General features: G+C 41.9%; 1 protein-coding gene across 1 annotated transcript in view; it reads right to left on the bottom strand.

The window, feature by feature from the left end:
- PRKCG (protein kinase C gamma) overlaps positions 1 to 23998 on the bottom strand; it is a 621643-nt gene that overhangs the window by 157399 nt on the left and 440246 nt on the right. Inside the window, exons 4-5 of the mRNA XM_082273693.1 lie at positions 23252 to 23363; positions 8392 to 8523 (exon numbers count right to left, since the gene is read on the bottom strand). Coding sequence (XP_082129819.1) covers positions 8392 to 8523; positions 23252 to 23363 — 244 coding nt within the window. The remainder of the gene's footprint in view (positions 1 to 8391; positions 8524 to 23251; positions 23364 to 23998) is intronic.

Genomic DNA, 23998 nt, shown 5'->3' with positions numbered 1-23998 from the left:
CGGTGCCCAAGGTTTTCTTGTTGTACAATAAAATCCTGTGGTTGTTTGTAACAAAAAGGCAGGCTTCATCTACTTGCTGGTTTGTTGCAAATTTTTGAGCAATTTGTGGGAATATTTAGGCATTTTGCTAAGGCACCCCTGAAGAGCCCAGAAGGCACCTCAGGGTGCCACAGTACCCTAGTTGAAAAAGGCTGGGTTAGTAGACTACAAACTACATTCTAATGGGCTTTTTCCCACCCTATCCGGGGATTGTTAAAATATTTGCATGTTATCCAGTATATAGAGAATATCTTCAGATATATCTTTCATTTGACAATGTATGATGGAAAGCTTTTGTTTCTTAATGTTCTACCCTCAGATTATCTCTGTAAACATTGTATTATGTGTCTTTGTATCTCCGAAGAGATGGACTTGTTTAGCTTCTTTCCGATCCTCTGGTCACTGTACATGTTTTCTTTTTGTGCTTTCAAAAATTTATAACAAAAACAGATTGCAAAAAAAAAATTACAAGTACAACAAAACCCTTGGGAACATAAAAATACAGGTACCTTCCAGGTGACTTCCTATCCAATCAAATGTGCTGTTCAGGTTTACAAAAATTGATAATGATAGTCCCAATGTGTCATTTAAAACTGTTTGCCAAGAGCAATTGCCAGGCTTACACAATCAGCCTGTCAGTCTATATATTTTAAAATGTTTTCACCATGTTTTATCAATAATTGTAAAGGTATGGCCTGTATTTCATAACTAGAGGGATGGCTGCAGGGCAGGTTATAAGGCTTAATCCATTATGCCATCTCTAATGTGGATCTATTATACGTGGTGGTGACCTAAATTTTGTATTTGCTTCCTGACATAAAGCAGTGTATTTCATATTTTTCTTATGACAACAATGAGAGGCAGGTGGATATTCAATAGATTCTGCATGTATATTTTTTGTTTCAATATTTTTATTAAAGGTTTTCTCAAAATAAAAGAATCAAGAGATTTCAACATTAGTTTTGAACAGTTCATTATATCCACAAAATGGATTACATATAAAGAAATGATAAGACTGAGGTTATGTAATGTAACTACTCAAGTAAAGAGCAAAAGACGTATAACAGCAACCCTCACTTTGGTAAGGGGTAATCCCTCCCAAACAACTTTCCTCAGCACACACCTAAGATATATAACCACAAACTGCAACTTGTTTTTCAATCAGATGCAGTATAATTTTAAAATTTGCAAAGAAACTGTAGAATATAAAAGTCGCTGTATATCTTTCTATTTTTTAGTAACAATGTGGTTTGGTGGAGTGTAGAGTACGTCCTCCGCATTGAGAGGTGCAAATCCCCTCAACCACGTAGAGAAGGACGCTCTATCCTCCATTCCATTCCCCTTTGTTCAGAAATTTCTCCATTTGCTGCTCCAAAGTATGGATACTTCTAAATTGTGCATCTGTTTGAAGTAAAAATCTGCCTACCCTTTAGTGATTATTCTGTCTCAGACATTTGTAAAAAATTATAAATGATAAGCAGACTGATTGTGCCGCTAATTTGTTTGATAAATGTCCCCCTCTGTTCTTCTTCTATATGAAATCTATCAGGGCCGGGACAATGGGTGGGCAGGAGGGATGATTGCCCTGGGCGCAATGGTTTACTGTAGGGATGGGGGCACCTTTCTTCTGTTGCAAGGCTGACAGGAGTAGTGAAAGTGACAGTGATTTTAACAAGTGAGTGACTACTGGGTGGGTGGGATGGGGAGGGGGGCGCAGTTTGGCATCTTTGCCCTGGGCGCTGGATGACCTTGTCCCGTCACTGAAGACTGTGATGTTTGAATCTTCATCCATCAGTTCACTAAGTTCTAAAAAGCAGCATTAAAGTGACATTCCTACTGCTATTTAATGAGATCCTATTTAATAAGTGTTTATGCTGCAAAGCCTATGCACCATATGGAGTAAGGGTTTTCATGGGAGGTATCACATTAAAAATGAAAACCTAATGCAGTACAGCATAAGATCATTTAAAAATGCTGGTATACAGTTCTTATTCCCTGAAAAAAAAAAATGTTAAATTTAAGGGTATATTGTGAAGTTTGAAATGTATAAGGTAAAAATCTTGCTGTGATTCAGTACTAAAATGTGATCGGATTTGGGATAAGGATGTTGATAGGTGCATTGGAAAGCTTCAAACAACCCCGTGGCTCCAGAGGACCACCACTTACTTCAGGGGTTTCCTGCCTTGCCAAGCATCAAAATCTTGGATTTGTTTAAGAGGTGGAAGATGGGCTTGGAAATGGCTACACCTTCTGCAGACCCTTCCAAATGATACTCTCCATAAGATACACCATACTCCTTAACTTATTCTTAATACGGAAAGGTTCCCTGACCAAGTCTAAGTGATTTTTAATCAGAAAGACAGAGAAAAGAGAATATTTTATACCTAATGGAGTGCCTCACTCTAAAGGGGAAGATTCTCTATAAGGCCTCCTCCCTCCTTCCTCTAACATATTTGGCATATCATTTTTTGGGGGGGGGGGGGGGAGCAGGTATCTAGTTTTGACAGGTACCCACTTTCACTCTGATCAAAGTTCTCCTGTCCCCCTCTCTTCCACAGTCACAGGTCCCAGAACACATCACTGGTCCCAGAAGACTGCGGGACCATTCACAAAGTGCAGCGCAGCGCAGCTTCTGCATGTGCAGTAGGCAGTCGGCTGTGAAGCCGAAAGCAGCATAGCCGGCTGCCCACAGTTAGGATGCGGGCACTAGGGAACTTGAAGGCTAGTAAAGAACTAGCCCGGGTGAGGACAGTGCTAGTTCCCTGGACAGGTAAGTGTCCTTAAAAGTCAGCATCTACAGGATTTGTAGCTGCTGACTTTTATTCATTTTTTTTTCCAAGGTGGAGAACTGCTTTTAGACATATGCAGAACAGAAAATGTTGTTTTGTTTCGTTTTGGATAGGATCATTATGTTACTAATTTCATTTCGCTATGGAATTTGTTTCGTTTGGTTTCAGAATTTGTTTAGTTTACTTTCGTTATTTCATTTTGTTTTCATTAAAATTCATTTAATTTATTAATTCTCTAACGAATTCCAACTTTTCAGAACGATTAGAATTCGGATTGGTTGAAAAACGATCGACCAATTAGAATTCTGTGTGAAGAAATAGCTGGTTGTTAAGCAGTGGGCCGGGAAGCCGGCCACCCGCAGCCTTAACAACCAAGAGTTATCATCTGTCAGCGGGCTTCCCCACTGACAGATGAATGTAAAGAAAACAATTCCTGTCAGAATAGGCGACCCATCAGATTAGGTAACGGAAGTTATGTTCCATCACCTGAATACTTACTGCACATGTGCAGGTTTTGAGACCGCCCCGAGAAGAAGTCAGGTGACGAAACCGGTAGGGCAGGACGCTGAGACAGCACCGCTCAAGCATTGGAAAGGAACTGCTTCACATATCCCTGCTCACGGACGGCTTGAGCAAAGGATTAATGTTACACAGCACAGATCCCTAGTGTCTGGCAGACACCATCTTTGTGAGTGTTATGGAATTTATCTTTTACAAATAAAATAGTCTTATTATTCAGTATAACGCTAGGTGTGCCATCCCTCTTTATCTCTCTATGTGATTCCACTAATTTAAACCTTAGCTGCGGTGACCAAGGAGAGAGGAGGTCAAGGATTAATTAATGTGTGAACAAAGCTTGATTGCTGGTTTATAATTTTACCAGCAATATATCTGGTGAGTTTACCCAGGCACTAATTACTGTGGTGGAAGGATCCTCACTGACACATCACAAGCACCTTGGAATTTATTTATTTTTCAGCACTATTGGCACTTTTCTGCATGGGAGGTTTATAATAATGAACTTTATTCAATGGACTTTATTTTTAATTGTTTGATATGAGATTATTAACCCCTTCCTTACCGCGCCATTATAAAATGACGTCGGCAGGACGTCCGCCCGGTCTCGCCGCTACTGCGCGCCCCCGGGGGCGCGCAGCGCGGCGATCGGGGGTGAGGCTCGTCCCTCGGACTGAGCCCAACCCCGATCAAGGTAATTGGCTGTTTACCACGTCAGGTACTCGGGTACTCTGATGACAGGTACTCGGGTACTCTGATGACAGGTACTCGGGTACTCTGATGACAGGTACTCGGGTACTCTGATGGGCTGGTGACAGGTACTCGGGTACTCTGATGACAGGTACTCGGGTACTCTGATGACAGGTACTCAGGTACTCTGATGACAGGTACTCTGATGACGGGTACTCGGGTACTCTGATGACAGGTACTCGGGTACTCTGATGACAGGTACTCGGGTACTCTGATGACGGGTACTCGGGTACTCTGATGACAGGTACTCGGGTACTCTGATGACAGGTACTCTGGTACTTTGAGTACCCATCACCGGAGTACCCGAGTACCCGTCATCGGAGTACCCGAGTACCTGTCACCTACCCATCAGAGTACCCGAGTACCTTCCACCTGCTCATCAGAGTACCTGACACCTGAAGTACCTGAGTACTTGCCACCTGTTCATCAGTACCCATCACTACTCATCAGTACTCATCAGTACTCATCAGTACCTATCAGATAGCTGCCATAACCCTGGTATTTTTTTAAACGGTGGACGGTTGGCTTTCCGATAAGGGTGGTCCCAGCGGCGGATTCGCCGCGGGATGACCCTTCCGGGGTGGCGGAAGAGGTGCCCCCCCCCCCCCTCCCGCCGCATTCTGGTCCTTTTCCCCGCTTACCGGACCCGCCGGCAGCGGTGAAAACTATCCGGTCCAGGATCCTCACAGACAGGATGTCGAGTGAGGGCAAGCTTGCCCTCACTCGACTCTATGGTCTTGGAGGACCGGAGCTACGGCAAACGTCGTTGCCTAGCAACCAGTTTAAAGGTCCCTTTTATTTTTTCATTTTATTTAATTTTTTTTAATTTTTTTTTTTTATTTTTTCTATCTTTTAGTGTACTTGTGAGATCTGGGGACTTTTTGACCCCAGATCTCACAAAAAAGAGGTCCTGTCGTGCCTTTTTCTATTACAAGTAATGTTTACATTTCTTGCAATAGAAATAAAAATGATCTTTTTTTTTTTTTTTTAAAAACAGTGTAAAAATAAAAAATAATAAATGAAATAAATAGTAAAAAAAAAAAAAAATTAAAGCGTCCTGTCCCCGTGAGCTCGCGCGCAGAAGCGAACGCATACGGAAACCCCGCCCACATATGTAAACAGTGTTCAAACTACACATGTGAGGTATCGTCGCGATCGTTAGAGCAAGAGCAATAATTTGAGCCCTAGACCTCCTCTGTAACTCTAAGATAGCAACCTGTAGAAATTTTTAAAATGTCGCCTATGGGGATTTTTAAGTACCAAAGTTTGTCACCATTCTGTGAGCGTGCGCAATTTTGAAGCATGACATGTTGGGCATCTATTTACTCGGCGTAACATTATCTTTCACATTATGGAAAAAAATTGGGCTAACTTTACTGGTTTCTTATTTTTTTATTCAAAAAAGTGAATTTTTTCCAAAAAAATTGCGTTTGGAAGACCGCTGCGCAAATACGGTGTGATAAAAAATATTGCAATAATCTCCATTTTATTCTCTAGGGTCTCTGCTAAAAAAATATATATATATAATGTTTTGGGGTTCTAAGTAGTTTTCTAGCAAAAAAAACTGATTTTAGCTTGTAAACACCAAATGTCAAAAATAGGCCTAGGCAAATGGCTGGGAGGCATGATGATGCTCCTTGGATGTTGGGCCCCTCTATATGGCTAGGCTGTGAAAAAGTCTCACACATGTGGTATTGCCATACTCAGGAGGAGTGGCAGAATGTATTTTGGGGTGTCATTTTTGCTATGTACATGCTATGTGTTAGGAATATCCTATAAATTGACAACTTTGTGTAAAAAAAAAAGTTTTTATTTTTTTCCCACATTTTCCAAAAACTTGTGGAAAAAAATGACATGTTCAAAGGACTCATAATGCCTCATAGAATATACGTTGGAGTGTTTGCTTTCCAAAATGGGGTCATTTTGTGGACTTTTCCATTGTATTGGTGCTCTAGGGCCTTGAAAAATGTGATAGGTAGTAAGAAAGTTTTATGTGTATGTAAAACTTGTATGTGTATGTAAAACGCCTTATGGTGCTACTTGGACGTGGAGTCTCTTTTTGTGGCCAGGCTGTGTAAAAGTCTCACACATGTGGTATCACCATACTCAGAAGGAGTAGCAGAATTAATTTTGGGGTGTCATTTTTGCTGTGTACATGCTATGTGTTAGAAATAGCTTATAAATTGACAACGTTTTGGGAAAAAAAAGAAAAAAAAAATTTTCTTCATTTTCCCAAGAATTGTGGGAAAAAATTATAACTTCAAAAAACTCACCATGCCTCTTACTAAATACCTTGGACTGTCTACTTTACAAAAAGGGGTAATTTGGGGGGGGGGTATTTGTACTATCCTGACATTTCAGGGCCTCAAGAAAGGAGATAGGCCATCAGTACATCTGGTGTGATCAATTTTCAGTAATTGGTACCATAGCTTCTAGACTCAATAACTTTCACACAGACTAAATAATATACACTAATTTGGGTTAATTTTACCAGATATATGTAAAAGTATAAATGTATGAAGAAAAAATAATTTTTTGCAAAATTTTATAATAGAAACTAAAAATAAGTGTTTTTTTTTTTTCAAAATTTTTGCTCTTTTTTTGCTTATATCACGAAAAAAAAAACCCCAATTGTGATCAAATACCACCAAAAGAAAGCTCTATTTGTGTGAAAAAAATGATAAAAATTTTGTTTGGTTACAGTGTAGCATGACTGAGCAATTGTCATTCAAAATGTGAGAGTGCTGAAAGCTGAAAATTGGTCTGGGCAGGAAGGGGGTCTAACTGCTCTGTATGGAAGCGGTTAAGTTTGAGAAATATTTTTTAGTATTTTATTAATGCTCGCATTTTTTTGCATTTTGTTTTGCACTTGCACTTTTTGCACACAAAAGATATTTTTGTGATATAATTATTTTTTGTTGATTGGTAATTTTTTGGGTTTATGAATATTATTGTTTATAAGTATACACCATTGCACTGAAGCACCAGCACCTTAAAGCGGTAGTATACCAATTTTTGTGACTTTTACCTACAGGTAAGCCTATAATAAGACTTACCTGTAGGTACAATTAATATCTCCTATACCTGCACGGTTTAGGAGATATTTGCACTGCATGTAGCCGCTGACACGAGCGGCGCATGCGCTCTGAAGGTCCAGAGGACCTTCAGAATTCCTTGCCGGGAATTGCCGGAAAGTTAATCCCCCGCGCGCATGCGCCGGAGTGACGTCATCGCGGCTCCGGCCACTCACAGCGCCGCAGCCGCCGAACCTGGAAGAGATGCCGAGGGATCATGTCGGCTCCCACAGCGGTGTCCGGGGGTCTGTGTCAGGGCTTCGTTTTAAGGTAAGTATTTCATAATGAGCTAGTATGCGATGCATACTAGCTCATTATGCCTTTGGTTTTTTTTGAGTATACTTCCGCTTTAAGGTTGCACCCATACATACCAAGCAATTGGTTTCAGGTGCTTATTAGCATATATGTTTGCACTTAAGCACTAGCACTTATAATTAGCAAGGGGGGCTCCCAGATTCCGATAAGCCCCCCATCCACAGACCCCAACAACCACAGCTCAGGGTTGTCGGGAAGAGGCACTTGTCCCCATCAACCCCCCCCCCACTCCATGTTGAGGGAATGTGGTCTGGGATAGTTTAGAGGAGGGCACTCGCTTTGGGCTGCATGCTCAGGAAAGGGTTTGGTATGGATTTAGGGGGACATTACGCCTTTTTTAAATATAAAAATTGAACCTGGTATGAACTGGAGGGGGTTTACTGTATAAAATGTATTTTTATAAATATTTGATAAATGTAACTTTACATGTACACTACGCCTTTTATTAAACATTTTTCTATTGCTGGGCAATGCCGGCATTGTTTTCTTTATAATCATCTGTCAGTGGGGAAGCCCGCTGACAGATGATGACTGATAGCTGTTAAGGATCCGGGCGGCTGCCTTCCCGGCCCGCTGCTTGACAACCAGCTATTTCTTCACACAGAGTTCAAATCGGTCATTCGCTTTTCAACCGAATTCTAATCTTTATGAAAAGTTGAATTTGTTAGAAAATGAATAAACAAAACTAATTTTAGTGGATTTCAACTAAATTTGTTTCTATTCGTTACAAATATATTCGAAACACATCTGAATCACTGAATAACCAAAAATGTGTCCGAATTTGTATTCGGACCGAAACTAATTGCACACGTCTAACTGCTTTCATGTTGATTAAGTGAGTTTAGCTCCACTTTAATATGGTAACAGATTATTATACTATTGTATCAGAGAGGGCTATTATCACATACCTGTTACCTGAAACTCTTCATCGTTAATTGATTCCACTCTTATAAGCATACGACCTCGGCGCTCAGTGTGGTCCACCCCACATAAGCTTGGCACACTCTGGACACAGCGTTTGTGTACATTCATCTCACAGCCTGGAATAAAGCAGTATTAACAACATTGAATAAAAGGCTTCTGGATCATTTGAATAATCTTTCAACAACTATGCTCAGACTTGGTCCGATTACATATTCAAACTGTAATTATTCTGTTGTTCATGTTAATTTATTTATTTTTAACTAAGTCCATTAAGTATTTTTTATTATTATTATTATTATTATTATTATTATTATTATTTTAATTGCAAAGCTACTAGCCACACAATATTTTAAAATAAGGGTGATCCCAGCATCCACATTCACCTTGCAGAAACAGATCTGCATTCCAATGTTGTTTGCATTTCTTGGCAGGTTAAGGGCCTATTCCCACCAGCCCGCACTCGGTATGATCTGAATAATGCACCCAATAGTGTATGATGTGTAGGGGAATGCGTGGTTAAAGTGCATCATACTATTTACTATTTTTTTCTTTTATTTATTGAAGTCTTACAAAATGACAATTTATTTAACTCTATGCACTACAGCACACTGCGATATGCTGCAATGCATCGCAACATATTGCGTAAAAATGCAGCCTATCCTCTTTTTTTCAACACTAGGGTTGAGTGAACACCTAGATGTCCGTGTTCGACGGGTTCGGCCGAACTTTAAAAAAAAGTCCGGGTCCGTGTCCCGGACTTTTACCGAACTTTTCCCGGACACCGAACCCCATTGAAGTCAATGGGGACCCGAACTTTAAGGCACTAAAATGGCTCTAAAACACCAAAGGAAAGGGCTAGAGTGCTGCAAATGGCAGCAAAACGTAATTAAGAGCATGGCAAGTGCTCTGCAAACAAATGTGGATAGGGAAATAACTTAAAACAACAAAAAAAAAACAGAAAAATAAAACAATGTTCTTCTTCATCTCTGAAGGACGAGGCCCATATGGAGTAGGAGGGAGGTTGAGGTGGTGGTGGATGTGGCGGTGACATAGGCGTGCGCACAGGGTGTGCTGGGTGTGCCTGGGCACACCCTAATCACCTAGGGCACATAGCATTGCCAGTGAGGAGATGGGAAAGATCTCCCTGGGACCTGCTCTGCTCTATTTCTCCTTGCCTACAGGTACATGGCCCCGATACATTACTCTCCCTGCTGGCAAACACATGCATGTGTATTTCAACTTTGGGGTGCACACCTTAATGCAATAGGCTGCGCACACCTATGGGCGGTGTAGGTGGAAGCGGCGGTGGAGGAGGACCAGGGCCGGATTAACAGCATCATGGGCTTGGTGCTGAGGATTTTGAAGGGCCTTAAGGGCCGTGCCTTGCCATGCACCCAGAGGAGGAAGGGTGCAGCCATGCATGCCTAATTCAACATGGGATGCTGTCTCTGAAGCCCATAAACACATCCATGCATCGCCAACTGTCCCTCCTTGTCCGGCCTTCACGCTGTGTGGGGAGGTTCTGAGGGTGCTGCCTGGGGAAGCGAGCATAGAAGCCAGACTTCTGTGTTTACAAGTGACAGAAGAGCGGTAACAGTGAATATGGCCAACCCGGGGCCTATATAAAAGGTAGGGGCCTGGAGCTGCAGCTCCAATAGCCCCTACATTAATCTGGCCCTGAGGAGGAGGACGAGGTAGCCAACACTGCTTCTTTTCAAAAATTTTAAATGAGGGTACACCCCAAAAGAGTGAGAAAGAGCAAAAATGGAACAATGGGTGGGTAAGGTCGGTATCCATTGCTATTCTGCATAAGGTACGGAAAAGTCCCGTGGGATCCATGCCTGGTTCATTTTAATGAACGTGAGCTTGTCCACATTGTCTCTGGACAGGCGGCTGCGCTTGTCTGTTATAACGCCCCCAGCCGTGCTAAATACCCGTTCAGATAATACACTGGCTGCAGGGCACGCCAGCACCTCCAAGGCGTAAAGGGCAAGCTCAAGCCATGTGCCCAATTTGGAGACCCAGAAGTTGAAGGGGGCAGACCCGTCATTCACTACATGTAGGCGTGTGCACACATACTGCTCCACCATGTTGGTAAAATGCTGCCTCCTGCTAAGACGTTCCATCTGAGCTGCTGGTGCTGCTGTTTGTTGTGGCGTGCTGACAAAGCTTTTCCACATTTCGGCCATGCTAACCCTGCCTTCTGAGGTGCTGGCGGTGCCCTGGTTGCGTTGGCGACCTCCTCCTCCTCCTCCTCTGCCTTGTGCTTCCACTGTGGCCCCGCTGTCAGATGGGAATGCCAGCAGCATGGCGTCTACCAGCGTGCGCTTGTACTCGCGCATCTTGCGATCGCGCTCCAGTGAGTGAATTAAGGACGGTACGTTGTCCTTGTAACGGGGATCCAGCAGCGTGGCCACCCAGTAATCAGCACAAGTTAGAATGTGGGCAACTCGGCGGTCGTTGTGGAGACACTGCAGCATGTAATCGCTCATGTGTGCCAGGCTGCCCAGAGGCAACGAAAGGCTGTCCTCTGTGGGAGGTGTATCGTCCGTGTCCTCTGTATCCCCCCAGCCACGCACCAGTGATGGCCATGAGCTGGCCTGGGTGCCACCCTGCTGTGAACATGGTTCCATCTCCTCCTCCAGCTCCTCCTCCTCCTCATCCTCCTCATCCTCCAGAACTGTGCCCCTGCTGGACAATTGCGTCCCTGGCGTTTGCGTGTGCAGGAACCCACCCTCGGAGCCCCTTGCGAATGACTGCCCTGAAAGCCTTGGAAATGTTACCTCTTCATCCTCCTCCTCCTCCTCATCCTGTGCCACATCCTCTTCCATCATCGCCCGAATTGTTTTTTCAAGGAGGCATAGAAGTGGGATAGTTAAGCTGAGAACGGCGTCATTGCCACTGGCCATGTTGGTGGAGTACTCAAAACAGCGCAACAAGGCACACAGGTCTCGCATGGAGGCCCAGTTAAATTAAATAGCGGAATAGAAAATATGATCCAAAAAAAGTGTATGTATATCACACGTACACAACCACACTGGGCCCCAATTACTATTGTTTGTACCCCTAAAAGGCTAGATGAGGAGTAGGGGGAGTATGGAACAGGCAGCACCCTCAAACCTTCAGAAGTATGAGATGAACCCCAACAACTTGGAAAGGTGGATCTCTCTCACACGTACCGACACAGACTATCCCGCAATTCAATTGATCCTCAAAGGTTTTTATTGAATAGCGGAATAGGAAATATGATCAAAAAAAGTGTATGTATCTCGCACGTACACAACCACACTAGGCCCCAATTACTATTGTTTGTACCCCTAAAAGGCTAGATGAGGAGTAGGGGGGGTATGGAACAGGCAGCACCCTCAAACCTTCAGAAGTATGAGATGAACCCCAACAACTTGGAAAGGTGGATCTCTCTCACACGTACCGACACAGACTATCCCCCAATTTAACTGATCCCCAAAGGTTTTTGATTAAATAGCGGAATAGAAAATATGATCCCAAAAAAGTGTATGTATATCACACGTACACAACCACACTGGGCCCCAATTACTATTGTTTGTACCCCTAAAAGGCTAGATGAGGAGTAGGGGGAGTATGGAACAGGCAGCACCCTCAAACCTTCAGAAGTATGAGATGAACCCCAACAACTTGGAAAGGTGGATCTCTCTCACACGTACCGACACAGACTATCCCGCAATTCAATTGATCCTCAAAGGTTTTTATTGAATAGCGGAATAGGAAATATGATCAAAAAAAAGTGTATGTATATCACACGTACACAACCACACTAGGCCCCAATTACTATTGTTTGTACCCCTAAAAGGCTAGATGAGGAGTAGGGGGGGTATGGAACAGGCAGCACCCTCAAACCTTCAGAAGTATGAGATGAACCCCAACAACTTGGAAAGGTGGATCTCTCTCACACGTACCAACACAGACTATCCCCCAATTTAACTGATCCCCAAAGGTTTTTGATTAAATAGCGGAATAGAAAATATGATCCAAAAAAAGTGTATGTATATCACACGTACACAACCACACTAGGCCCCAATTACTATTGTTTGTACCCCTAAAAGGCTAGATGAGGAGTAGGGGGGGTATGGAACAGGCAGCACCCTCAAACCTTCAGAAGTATGAGATGAACCCCAACAACTTGGAAAGGTGGATCTCTCTCACACGTACCAACACAGACTATCCCCCAATTTAACTGATCCCCAAAGGTTTTTGATTAAATAGCGGAATAGAAAATATGATCCCAAAAAAGTGTATGTATATCACACGTACACAACCACACTAGGCCCCAATTACTATTGTTTGTACCCCTAAAAGGCTAGGAGTAGGGGGAGTATGGAACAGGCAGCACCCTCAAACCTTCAGAAGTATGAGATGAACCCCAACAACTTGGAAAGGTGGATCTCTCTCACACGTACCAACACAGACTATCCCCCAATTTAACTGATCCCCAAAGGTTTTTGATTAAATAGCGGAATAGAAAATATGATCCAAAAAAAGTGTATGTATATCACACGTACACAACCACACTAGGCCCCAATTACTATTGTTTGTACCCCTAAAAGGCTAGGAGTAGGGGGAGTATGGAACAGGCAGCACCCTCAAACCTTCAGAAGTATGAGATGAACCCCAACAACTTGGAAAGGTGGATCTCTCTCACACGTACCAACACAGACTATCCCCCAATTTAACTGATCCCCAAAGGTTTTTGATTAAATAGCGGAATAGAAAATATGATCCCAAAAAAGTGTATGTATATCACACGTACACAACCACACTAGGCCCCAATTACTAATGTTTGTACCCCTAAAAGGCTAGGAGTAGGGGGAGTATGGAACAGGCAGCACCCTCAAACCTTCAGAAGTATAAGATGAACCCCAACAACTTGGAAAGGTGGATCTCTCTCACACGTACCAACACAGACTATCCCCCAATTTAACTGATCCCCAAAGGTTTTTGATTAAATAGCGGAATAGAAAATATGATCCCAAAAAAGTGTATGTATATCACACGTACACAACCACACTAGGCCCCAATTACTATTGTTTGTACCCCTAAAAGGCTAGGAGTAGGGGGAGTATGGAACAGGCAGCACCCTCAAACCTTCAGAAGTATGAGATGAACCCCAACAACTTGGAAAGGTGGATCTCTCTCACACGTACCAACACAGACTATCCCCCAATTTAACTGATCCCCAAAGGTTTTTGATTAAATAGCGGAATAGAAAATATGATCCCAAAAAAGTGTATGTATATCACACGTACACAACCACACTAGGCCCCAATTACTATTGTTTGTACCCCTAAAAGGCTAGGAGTAGGGGGAGTATGGAACAGGCAGCACCCTCAAACCTTCAGAAGTATGAGATGAACCCCAACAACTTGGAAAGGTGGATCTCTCTCACACGTACCAACACAGACTATCCCCCAATTTAACTGATCCCCAAAGGTTTTTGATTAAATAGCGGAATAGAAAATATGATCCCAAAAAAGTGTATGTATATCACACGTACACAACCACACTAGGCCCCAATTACTATTGTTTGTACCCCTAAAAGGCTAGGAGTAGGGGGGAGTATGGAACAGGCAGCACCCTCAAACCTTCAGAAGTATGAGATGAACCCCAACAACTTGGAAAGGTGGATCTCTCTCACACGTACCAACACAGACTATCCCCCAATTTAACTGATCCCCAAAGGTTTTTGATTAAATAGCGGAATAGAAAATATGATCCCAAAAAAGTGTATGTATATCACACGTACACAACCACACTAGGCCCCAATTACTATTGTTTGTACCCCTAAAAGGCTAGGAGTAGGGGGAGTATGGAACAGGCAGCACCCTCAAACCTTCAGAAGTATGAGATGAACCCCAACAACTTGGAAAGGTGGATCTCTCTCACACGTACCAACACAGACTATCCCCCAATTTAACTGATCCCCAAAGGTTTTTGATTAAATAGCGGAATAGAAAATATGATCCCAAAAAAGTGTATGTATATCACACGTACACAACCACACTAGGCCCCAATTACTATTGTTTGTACCCCTAAAAGGCTAGGAGTAGGGGGAGTATGGAACAGGCAGCACCCTCAAACCTTCAGAAGTATGAGATGAACCCCAACAACTTGGAAAGGTGGATCTCTCTCACACGTACCAACACAGACTATCCCCCAATTTAACTGATCCCCAAAGGTTTTTGATTAAATAGCGGAATAGAAAATATGATCCCAAAAAAGTGTATGTATATCACACGTACACAACCACACTAGGCCCCAATTACTATTGTTTGTACCCCTAAAAGGCTAGATGAGGAGTAGGGGGAGTATGGAACAGGCAGCACCCTCAAACCTTCAGAAGTATGAGATTGTGTTCACTGTACCCCACAAAGATTGAGTTCACTGCACCCCACAATGATTGTGTTCACTGCACCCCACAAAGATTGTGTTCACTGCACCTCACAAAGATTGTGTTCACTGTACCCCCCAAAGATTGTGTTCACTGCACCCCACAAAGATTCTGTTCACTGTACCCCACAAAGATTGTGTTCACTGCACCCCAAAAAGATTGTGTTCACTGCACCCCAAAAAGGATGTTGTTCACTGCACCCCAAAAAGGATGTTGTTCACTCCACCCCAAAAAGATTGTGTTCACTGCACCCCACAAAGATTGTGTTCACTGCACCCCAAAAAGATTGTGTTCACTGCACCCCAAAAAGGATTTTGTTCACTGCACCCCAAAAAGGATGTTGTTCACTCCACCCCAAAAAGATTGTGTTCACTGCACCCCAAAAAGATTGTGTTCACTGCACCCCACAAAGGATTTTGTTCACTGCACCCCAAAAAGATTGTGTTCACTGCACCCCAAAAAGGATGTTGTTCACTGCACCCCAAAAAGGATTTTGTTCACTGCACCCCAAAAAGATTGTGTTCACTGCACCCCACAAAGGATTTTGTTCACTGCACCCCACAAAGATTGTGTTCACTGCACACCAAAAAGGATTGTGTTCACTGCACCCCAAAAAGATTTTGTTCACTGCACCCCAAAAAGATTGTGTTCACTGCAGCCCAAAAAGATTGTGTTCACTGCAGCCCAAAAAGATTGTGTTCACTGCAGCCCAAAAAGATTGTGTTCACTGCAGCTCACACACAGAAAAATGGATGTGGATCACTGACACCTGCCTATCTCCAATCCCACACCACACAGCAATATCGATTGTAGTTTGTAGAACACAGTTTCCCTAAAATTCAGCAGACTCTGTCCCTAACAGGATTGAGAAGAGATCGTAGATCAGGATTGAGTGCAGATTCACCCCTCCCCCCACACAGCAATATCGATTGTAGTTTGTAGAAGACACTGACCCTATAATTCAGCAGACTCTATCCCTAAAATGCCTACAACTCGCCCTGCCTAAACACTCCGACCTGTCCCTCAATTCTATCCGGACACAAATGGTTTTTTCCTGCCTATCTTTCCCTAATCAGCAGCCAGCACGTTGATGTGTGCTCTGTCCCTGAATCTAAGCAGCATAATGACGCCGCTGCGGCTGCCTCGAACTTATAAAGACTTGGTCACATGCTTCAGACGGCCAATCACAGCTACTGAGACATTTGCAGGCATGGCTGGGATGGCTTAAGGCACACCAGTTAAACGATTGTTGATTGGCTGTTGAAAGCCCGCCATGAAAAGAGCGCCAAAGCATGCAAAACCCGGAAATAAAACGACCGAACACGGATTTTTACCCGAACATACAGTAAAGTGTCCGTGTCCGTGTTCGGGTACAAAAAATCCAATTATTCGGTACGAACACGAATAATACAGTCCGTGTTCGCTCAACACTATTCAACACACACCAATGTAGTTCATTGGTGTGAACGAAGACATAAGAACATAAGGAATATTGTCTTGTGTATTTTTAAAAACATTTTTTATTTATTACAGGTACTTATATAGCGCTGTCATTTATATATTGTACATTCCCATCTGTCCCTGCCCTCAAGGAGCTTACAATCTAAGGTCCTTAACAAACATATATAGACATACTAGGGCTAATTTAGACAGGATCCAATTAACCTACTAGCATGTGTTTGAAGTATGAGAGGAAAGCGGAGTACCCGGAGAAAACCCACACAGGCACAAGGAGAACATGCAAACTCCAGGCAGGTAATAATAAGATAAATGAGATAAATAATTTGTCATTGTAAGGCAAATTACAATGAATATCTATAAAAACTTACAAACATAAAAAAACAACAGCATCATATGCACATATGAGTGGTTGATTTACTAAAGGCAAATAGACTGTGCTCCAGAGTTTAGTAAATGAGCAGAAGCTCTGCTGACTTCCATCATCCAATCATGTGCAAGCAAAAATGCTGTTTTTTTTCTTTTCCTTGCACGTAAATGGGTATTTTTTCGCAAAGTGAAGCTTTCCCTCATAAACTAAGCTTTGGAGTCACTGTACTTTGCAAAGTGCACAGTCTATTTGCCTTTAGTAAATCAACCCCAATATGTCAAAACACGCTCAATAGAGGAGCGATAGAAGGACTCTAACTGTTTTTACCTAGGTCACTTTTCCCCAGAAGTCTCAGAATATATAAACATTGCTAACACTTCTTGCTAGCAGCTATCACATATATTGACCAGGATACGTTTTCAGAGATATAAATACCTAAAAACTTAAAAACAGAAACCCGCTCTACCAAAACTTCTCTAACGTAGAGTGGAGCCATGTCACTCTTCCTAAAATCTAATATCAGTTCCTTATTCTTCCCAGTGTTTAGGGACAAATTATTTGCCTCACACCACTCTACTATTTTGCCAACCTCTTCCCTATAGGGCTTCTCGTTCCCTCTTATAATTCAGCTAACTATAGTGGTGTCATCTGCAGATTTGATGATACTTGTAGAAAAGCAAGGAGCACAATCACAAGTGTATAGAGAGAAAAGAAGAGGACTCAGTACACAACCTTGTGGTACTCCTTGTGGTACTCCTATGCTGACTACACACTGGGAAGAAACATGTTTTCCCAGTTTGACAACCTGTGGATGATCTACCAAGAAATCCTTTAACCAAGAACAAAGTGAAGGGGACCAAATTCAGCTTCAGGTGTACACAAAGGTTTAGGCTTTGTGACTGCATTAGGCAACAAGGTTGATGTGAACAAGCTCTAAAGCATATGTCAAGGCAAAAAAAAAAATATATATATATATATATATATATATATTATAATTAATAATTTGTAAATAAATAATTTATATGCAGTACATCTCTTTAATATACTGCCGTCACCTCAAGATCTTGCCACAAATTGAGCTGTAGTCCCAAGAAGTAGTATAAAGATTTGGAAGATTTTTAAGACAACACAGAGTTGTCTTAAACTTGTCAAAGTTTGCAAAGGACTTTTTTGCACTTATCAAACATACTGTATATAACAAATACTTTCAATGGTATATTTACCAGACTAATATGGGGTATATAGGATGCGAGCATTGCTAAGGTTTTCACTCTAAAGTGTATTTGTTCAAAAGTGATGGCACTCAGGAGTTCAACGGTGGCTGGTCTCCAAACCATTTATTTCAATATTCTAATAACAAAACTTCTACAGCAAAAACAAGCAAGGAAGTTTTCAGAACCCAAAAACAATTGTACTGTGTTGGTAGGAATCATCTATGGCAATATTCTCTCAAAGAGATCCTGTCACCAGAATATTAATTTCAACAGCAATCTTTCTATAATATTATCTGTACACTTAACATTGTTTATACATGTTAACCACTTGCCGACCGTATGACTTACACATATGGCAGCAAGGTGGCACTGCTGCCCGAATCACCTACCTAGTACATGATCCAACACTTTCGGGTAGGGTGCACGCATGTGAACAAGGAAGATTGCGTTCTGTCAGTAGGGAAGGCATGGATCTTGTGTTTCTGCAAAGCAGGGACAAGGATCCATTTCTTCCCCTAGTAAAAGCAACTCCCACAGCTTACAAAAACACTTGCTAGGCACACAGTTAAGCCTTTGATCACCCCTGATGTTAACCCCTTCTCAGCCAATGTCATTAGTACAGTGACGAGGTATATTTTTAGCACTGATGACTGTATTAGTGTCACAGTTTCCAAAAAAAGTGTAAAGTGTCAGCTAGTGTCCGATTTTCCGCCCCAATATCACAATCCTCCCGCTTTAAGACATTGATCACCGCCATTACTAGTAAAAAAAAAATTGTTAAATAAAAATTCCATAAATATATCTCATAGGTTGTAGTGCAAACCAATTAATAACTTGATGAGGAGATTTGATTTTTTTTTTTGTATTGGTTATGTTTTATATTAGAAAGTAAAAATGTTGTTTGTCTTTTTTTGTTTATAGCGCAAAAAGTAAAAACCACAAAGGTGATTAAATGCCACCAAAAGAAAGCTCTATTTGTGGGAAAAATTACATCAATTTTATTTGGGTACAGCATTGCATGACCGTGCAATTGTCAGTTAAAATAACCCAGTGAAATAAAGGGGGGTCAGGGGTGAGGGAATATGGCGCTGCCTGGGAAAGGGATGAATGGAAGGTAAACGGCTGAGTATGAATAGAGTGTTAATGGATAAGGTGCTTCAGTATTATAATAAATAAAAATCCATATGTTAATATAACACAGCAGTGCAAATCCAACCAGTTGTACAATAAATAAATAAAAATGAGTCAAATTAATGCGTCTAGTATATAAAGTGACGGGTGCCAATAAGTGCAGCGGTCTGGGCAACCTGTGTGTGCGCCCAGTAAAAGTGACTGAGTGACAGAGATTGCACAAAACAACTAGATAAGAGTAAACTGAGTAAAATTAATAACAGTAGTATATCATAAAGTGACTCGTGCAAATAACGTGCAATGTTGATTGTTGAAATGTAACCACACCGCTGATGTCTGTTAGAATACCCTTTTTAACTCAGGAAGAAATAGGAGTACCCAAGAGGAAACTACATCACATTAAGTGGAGATGGTGTCATAATGTGTAACTTTACTACATACACTTTATCTCAACACCTTCTTAAAAAAAAAAATTTGATTTTTTTTTCCCCCATATTTCTTCTTTATTGAAATGTTTTTAGACTTGTGAAATTAAATTACACCTTTTCTTTTCCAATGTTTATAGGAACAAATGCTATATACAACATATACTATATAAAACCAATGCATAAAAACACTGCTCCATTCTTTTCCATAACTAACAATGTAGATTAGTCTGCTTAGGCTGCATATTGTGAACAAAGGAGAACATTTGTAACAGTGAATAGGGCAGAGTATGAAGTTACCACTCGCTTACATGTTTGGGGAATAGAACATTTACCTGAGGATTACCAACTTAAAGCAGTATTAAAGTCTTGTTTAAAAAAAAATAAAAATAACAAACATGTTATACTTACCTGCCCTGTGCAATGGTTTTGCACACAGCAGCCTGGGTCCTGCTCTTCTCAGGTCCCCTGCTGGTACTCCTGACCCCTCCCTCTTGCCGGGTGCCCCCACAGCAAGCAGCTGCACACAGAAAGTTTTTTTACCTTTATGCATAAAATGCATAAAGGTAAAAAACCTTGTGCCTTTGCAACCATGTAAAAAAAAAAAAAAGGTACCGTATACACTCGAGTATAAGCCGACCTGAGTATAAGCCGTGGCCCTTAATTTTACCACAAAAATGTGAAAAATGATTGAACCGATTATAAGCCTAGGGCGAGAATGCAGGGCGGCAGGCATGGTACAGGAGAATGCAGGGTGGCGGGCATGGTACAGGAGAATGCAGGGCGGCGGGCATGGTACAGGAGAATGTAGGGCGGCGGGCATGGTACAGGACAATGCAGGGCGGTGGGCATGGTACAGGACAATGCAGGGGGGGGGAATAGCCGAGCGTGTATGGCCTGTCCTGATCGGCGGCGACGTATGTGCGGTGACACGTTGGCACCGGGGGGCCCCATTTTTAAATGTAAAGCACGTTGTTGTTTTTTTTACTCGAGTATAAGCCAAGGGGAACGTTTTCAGCACAAAAAAATGTGCTGAAAACCTCGGCTTATACTCGAGTATATACGGTATTTGTAAAAACACTCTTATTTGATTTTTTTCCATAGCAAACATGAAATGGATGAGATGGAGAGTGTGATGTCATAGCTCTTGTTGTAGAATTTCATATTAACCCATGTATTTCATATTATTCATATTAATTTGCAAATGTTATTAATATAATTATTAATATTGTCATCAGTATTTATTAAGATATTTTTATTATTATTATAATAATAATTATTATTATAGGAGTAGTGGTATTATCACCATTATTTTTATTAATTCAATATTAAAGCAATGGTTATTGTTTTAGTAATGTATACTATATTATTTCATAATATAGAAAACTACTGTAGCAATATTTCCAGGCATTGGGCCTGATATGGTTCTGCCATTGTTACCGGTAACACTTCCAACACATTTAAGTTGAAAACCCAAGTCTGAGAACTGAGACAATGACCATTCCGGCATCTTTGGTTTGTTTTGTTTATTTTGTAATGGGGATGGGAGAAGGGAATGAATGGGATACTCCTCTGGCTCAACCAGGTTTAACTGGGACACTGTACAGAAAAATTCCTGTTAGCACTGCCTTGAAGCCAGCTGAATGCCAGCCAAAGCTCCCATGGCGCTTGAAGATACTGTTCTGCTGAACTGTGCTGAAACTTCGACTTTAATACTCAGATTAACTCAGAAGATACAGGACTGTAAGACATTTGACTCCTGACACTCTGTTTAGCTCAAAAGTCCGGTGAACAGCTCCCTCCAGCCCTTCACTGACTGAGGTAGCTCCTTGTACTTCAGGGTCCTCTCGCTAGGCACCCCCTCTGACACTTCAGGGTCCTCTCGCTAGGCACCCCCTCTAACACTTCAGGGTCCTCTCGCCAGGCACCCCCTTTGACACTTCAGGGTCCTCTCACTAGGCACCCCCCTTCCCTGGAGTTGTCCCCTCTACACTTCAGGCAGATCCTCAGGGGCAATTCACAGTACTCACGAACTTGGCATGCTTTCCTGGAACTGAACCCCTCTATCTCCACTGGTCCTCGGCACACCAGATCCTCTCTGCAGCTCAGCTCTCTCTCTGGACTCTTAGGCAGTCACCCGAGACACCCAATCCTTCTGACAGGAGGAGAGACAGCCGTACCCTCCCTCCTGGGACTCTGCTTCCCGCCAAAGATGCTGCATCATGCATTCCCCTCAAACTTATACCCACTCCCAGAATCCTCTGTGACAGAATCTGCCTTCTGGGGTAGATACAGGCCTGAATGAACCACTGATTGGGTTCCCTTCACTGCCCAATGAGAATCCTCTCATGGAGCCAGTGGGGAGAGTCCCCTCTCAGCAGCCACACCTGGGAGACATGACAGCCCAGCTGAAAATCATGGCATTGCTGTTAGGCAGCCAAGGCCCACTATGCTTTTACCTAGCACCTACCTTGTAGGGCGCAACACTACATCTAAAAGTTGAACTCTAGATGACCTCTCTGCATCATGCTGGTATTTATTTTAAGACAGCCACTTGTTTACTGGGTGAAAGTTTACTAGAATAAAGTCCAGACAATTCCGGACATGTGTCTGAACTGCAGATGTCCATTATTTTTTTATTTATGGTAATTACATTGAGGTATGTTTTTACAACCAATCATATTGTACCACATGTATTCTATGGTCAAAAATTGTTATAAGAAGGCTTGCATGCCTTTCTTTCTTTGAAAAAATAATGAATTTGTTCCCAGCTGCGGCTGTTGTTATTAAAACTTCCCATCTTTTTGGAAATGTATTGCCTGGTCATTTGTTACATTTCCACATCACTCTCCACCTTATCCAATCAGAGAATGCTTTGCATTCATTAAGAAAAATGCAAAGCATTCTCTGAATAGCACCTGGGCTGAGCAGCCAGCCTCCTGTGTTCACAATGCATCAGGCCAGCCACTCAGCACAGGACCTAGAAGTAAGTAGAAATAACTTGAGTAGCTGTGTCTACTACAGTGGTTTCCAGATTCTAGGGGGATAGGGCAGTTATGGTATACATAGAATTACATTGGTCCAAGCTAAACCAATGTAACTATGTAAAAATATATCAAGTGCATTGACATATTTTTTTTGTTTGTTTTAAATCGAATAAAAAAGGGTTAAAACCCCCACCAGTTTCCTTTTTCCTGTCTGTGTTCTGTTGAGGAAATTTCCTTTCAATTCCTGTCCTAAGAATGCAACAGGAAGTTAGTGGAAATCTCCTAAAGTGAGATGAATTCCCTTCTTAGATAGATGTCCCTGAAACAGGTATCCCGATTAAAAGATTTCCCCTTACCTCAGTGGTTCTCAACTCCCAACTGACCCACTAACAGGTCAGATTTTAAGTATTAGCTTGGGGAGATGCAGACTAGAATACTGCAATCACTGAGCAGCAAATGAGATCACCTGTGATGTAATTTAGTTATCTTGCAAACCTGGCCTTTTAGTGGGTCCCGAGGACCGGAGTTGAGAACCACTGCCTTACCTCTTATTCTGGGTACAACTCTACAAAGTTGGATTTACTCTCATTTTTTCCATGACAATGGTCACCAGTACAAATAGAGGGGTAAATCTCCCCAGTGGAACACAGACAGAGAGTCTAACCTTTACCCATTCCATCTAAAATTCAGAAAAAGGTTTGCCTATAAATACACTTTATGTATTTTAAAATACATCTGTAATTGTTATTAACATTGAATTTACATGTGCCACATTTTATACAGCTATACAAACACTGAAGGAGCTCATGTTTTACCATCCAAATGAGTTACTTACAAGCACATTTCATTCCCTGGTGAACCATCCCATAAAGAAGAGAACCACAATGATCGCAGAAGGTGGGGCTGCTGTAGGTGTGAACTTTGAACTTGTGTCTGCTACGTGGATCCTGCAAGCAAAGCACAAATAATAATGCCACATTAGCAACTTGTTGACTTAGAAGGATGCCCTGCGTATACCCAGCAAAGCACAGTCAGACAGGTGTCTTGAGATATGGAAGTGTTCCCTTTCAAATGCATTTTCAAGGCCCAGCGCATCCAAAACTGCAGTGCCAATTTTAGATTGCTGATGCAGATTGCTTATATTTCACCCACCAGCATTATACTGTACCTGTATATGTATATATATATATATATATATATATATATATATATATATTTTTTGGGATTCTAGGGCTAAATCTCTCCCCCCAAATCCCCAGCTCATACCATTTGCTGTGGGCTCACTCAGATACGGTCCCATTCTCACTGTAGGGTTTTTTTTTTTTTTTAATTTTATGTAATAAAGAATGTAGCTTAGTGTAGGTAAAGGGGTGGGGCTTCAGAACTGTGAACCTCAGGGGTGAGTCCGTGAGAATTATAAGAGGTCGTTTGGTGCTTCAACCTACATGCCAGTCATGGTGGGTTTTACAGGAAAGTGTCAGTCAAGATACATTTACCAGAAACTTTTAAGTGTATCTAAAGCATAAACTTTTTTTTACAATTTGGATAAATTAGGCAAGCATTAGAATCTCTGTCAAGTTAT

The sequence above is a fragment of the Pelophylax lessonae genome, assembly GCF_965119305.1.
Source record: "Pelophylax lessonae genome assembly, chromosome: 12".
Lineage (NCBI taxonomy): Eukaryota > Metazoa > Chordata > Amphibia > Anura > Ranidae > Pelophylax > Pelophylax lessonae.
The sequence above is the reverse complement of the archived record's forward strand: the minus strand, read 5'-3'. Positions and strand labels throughout refer to the sequence as shown.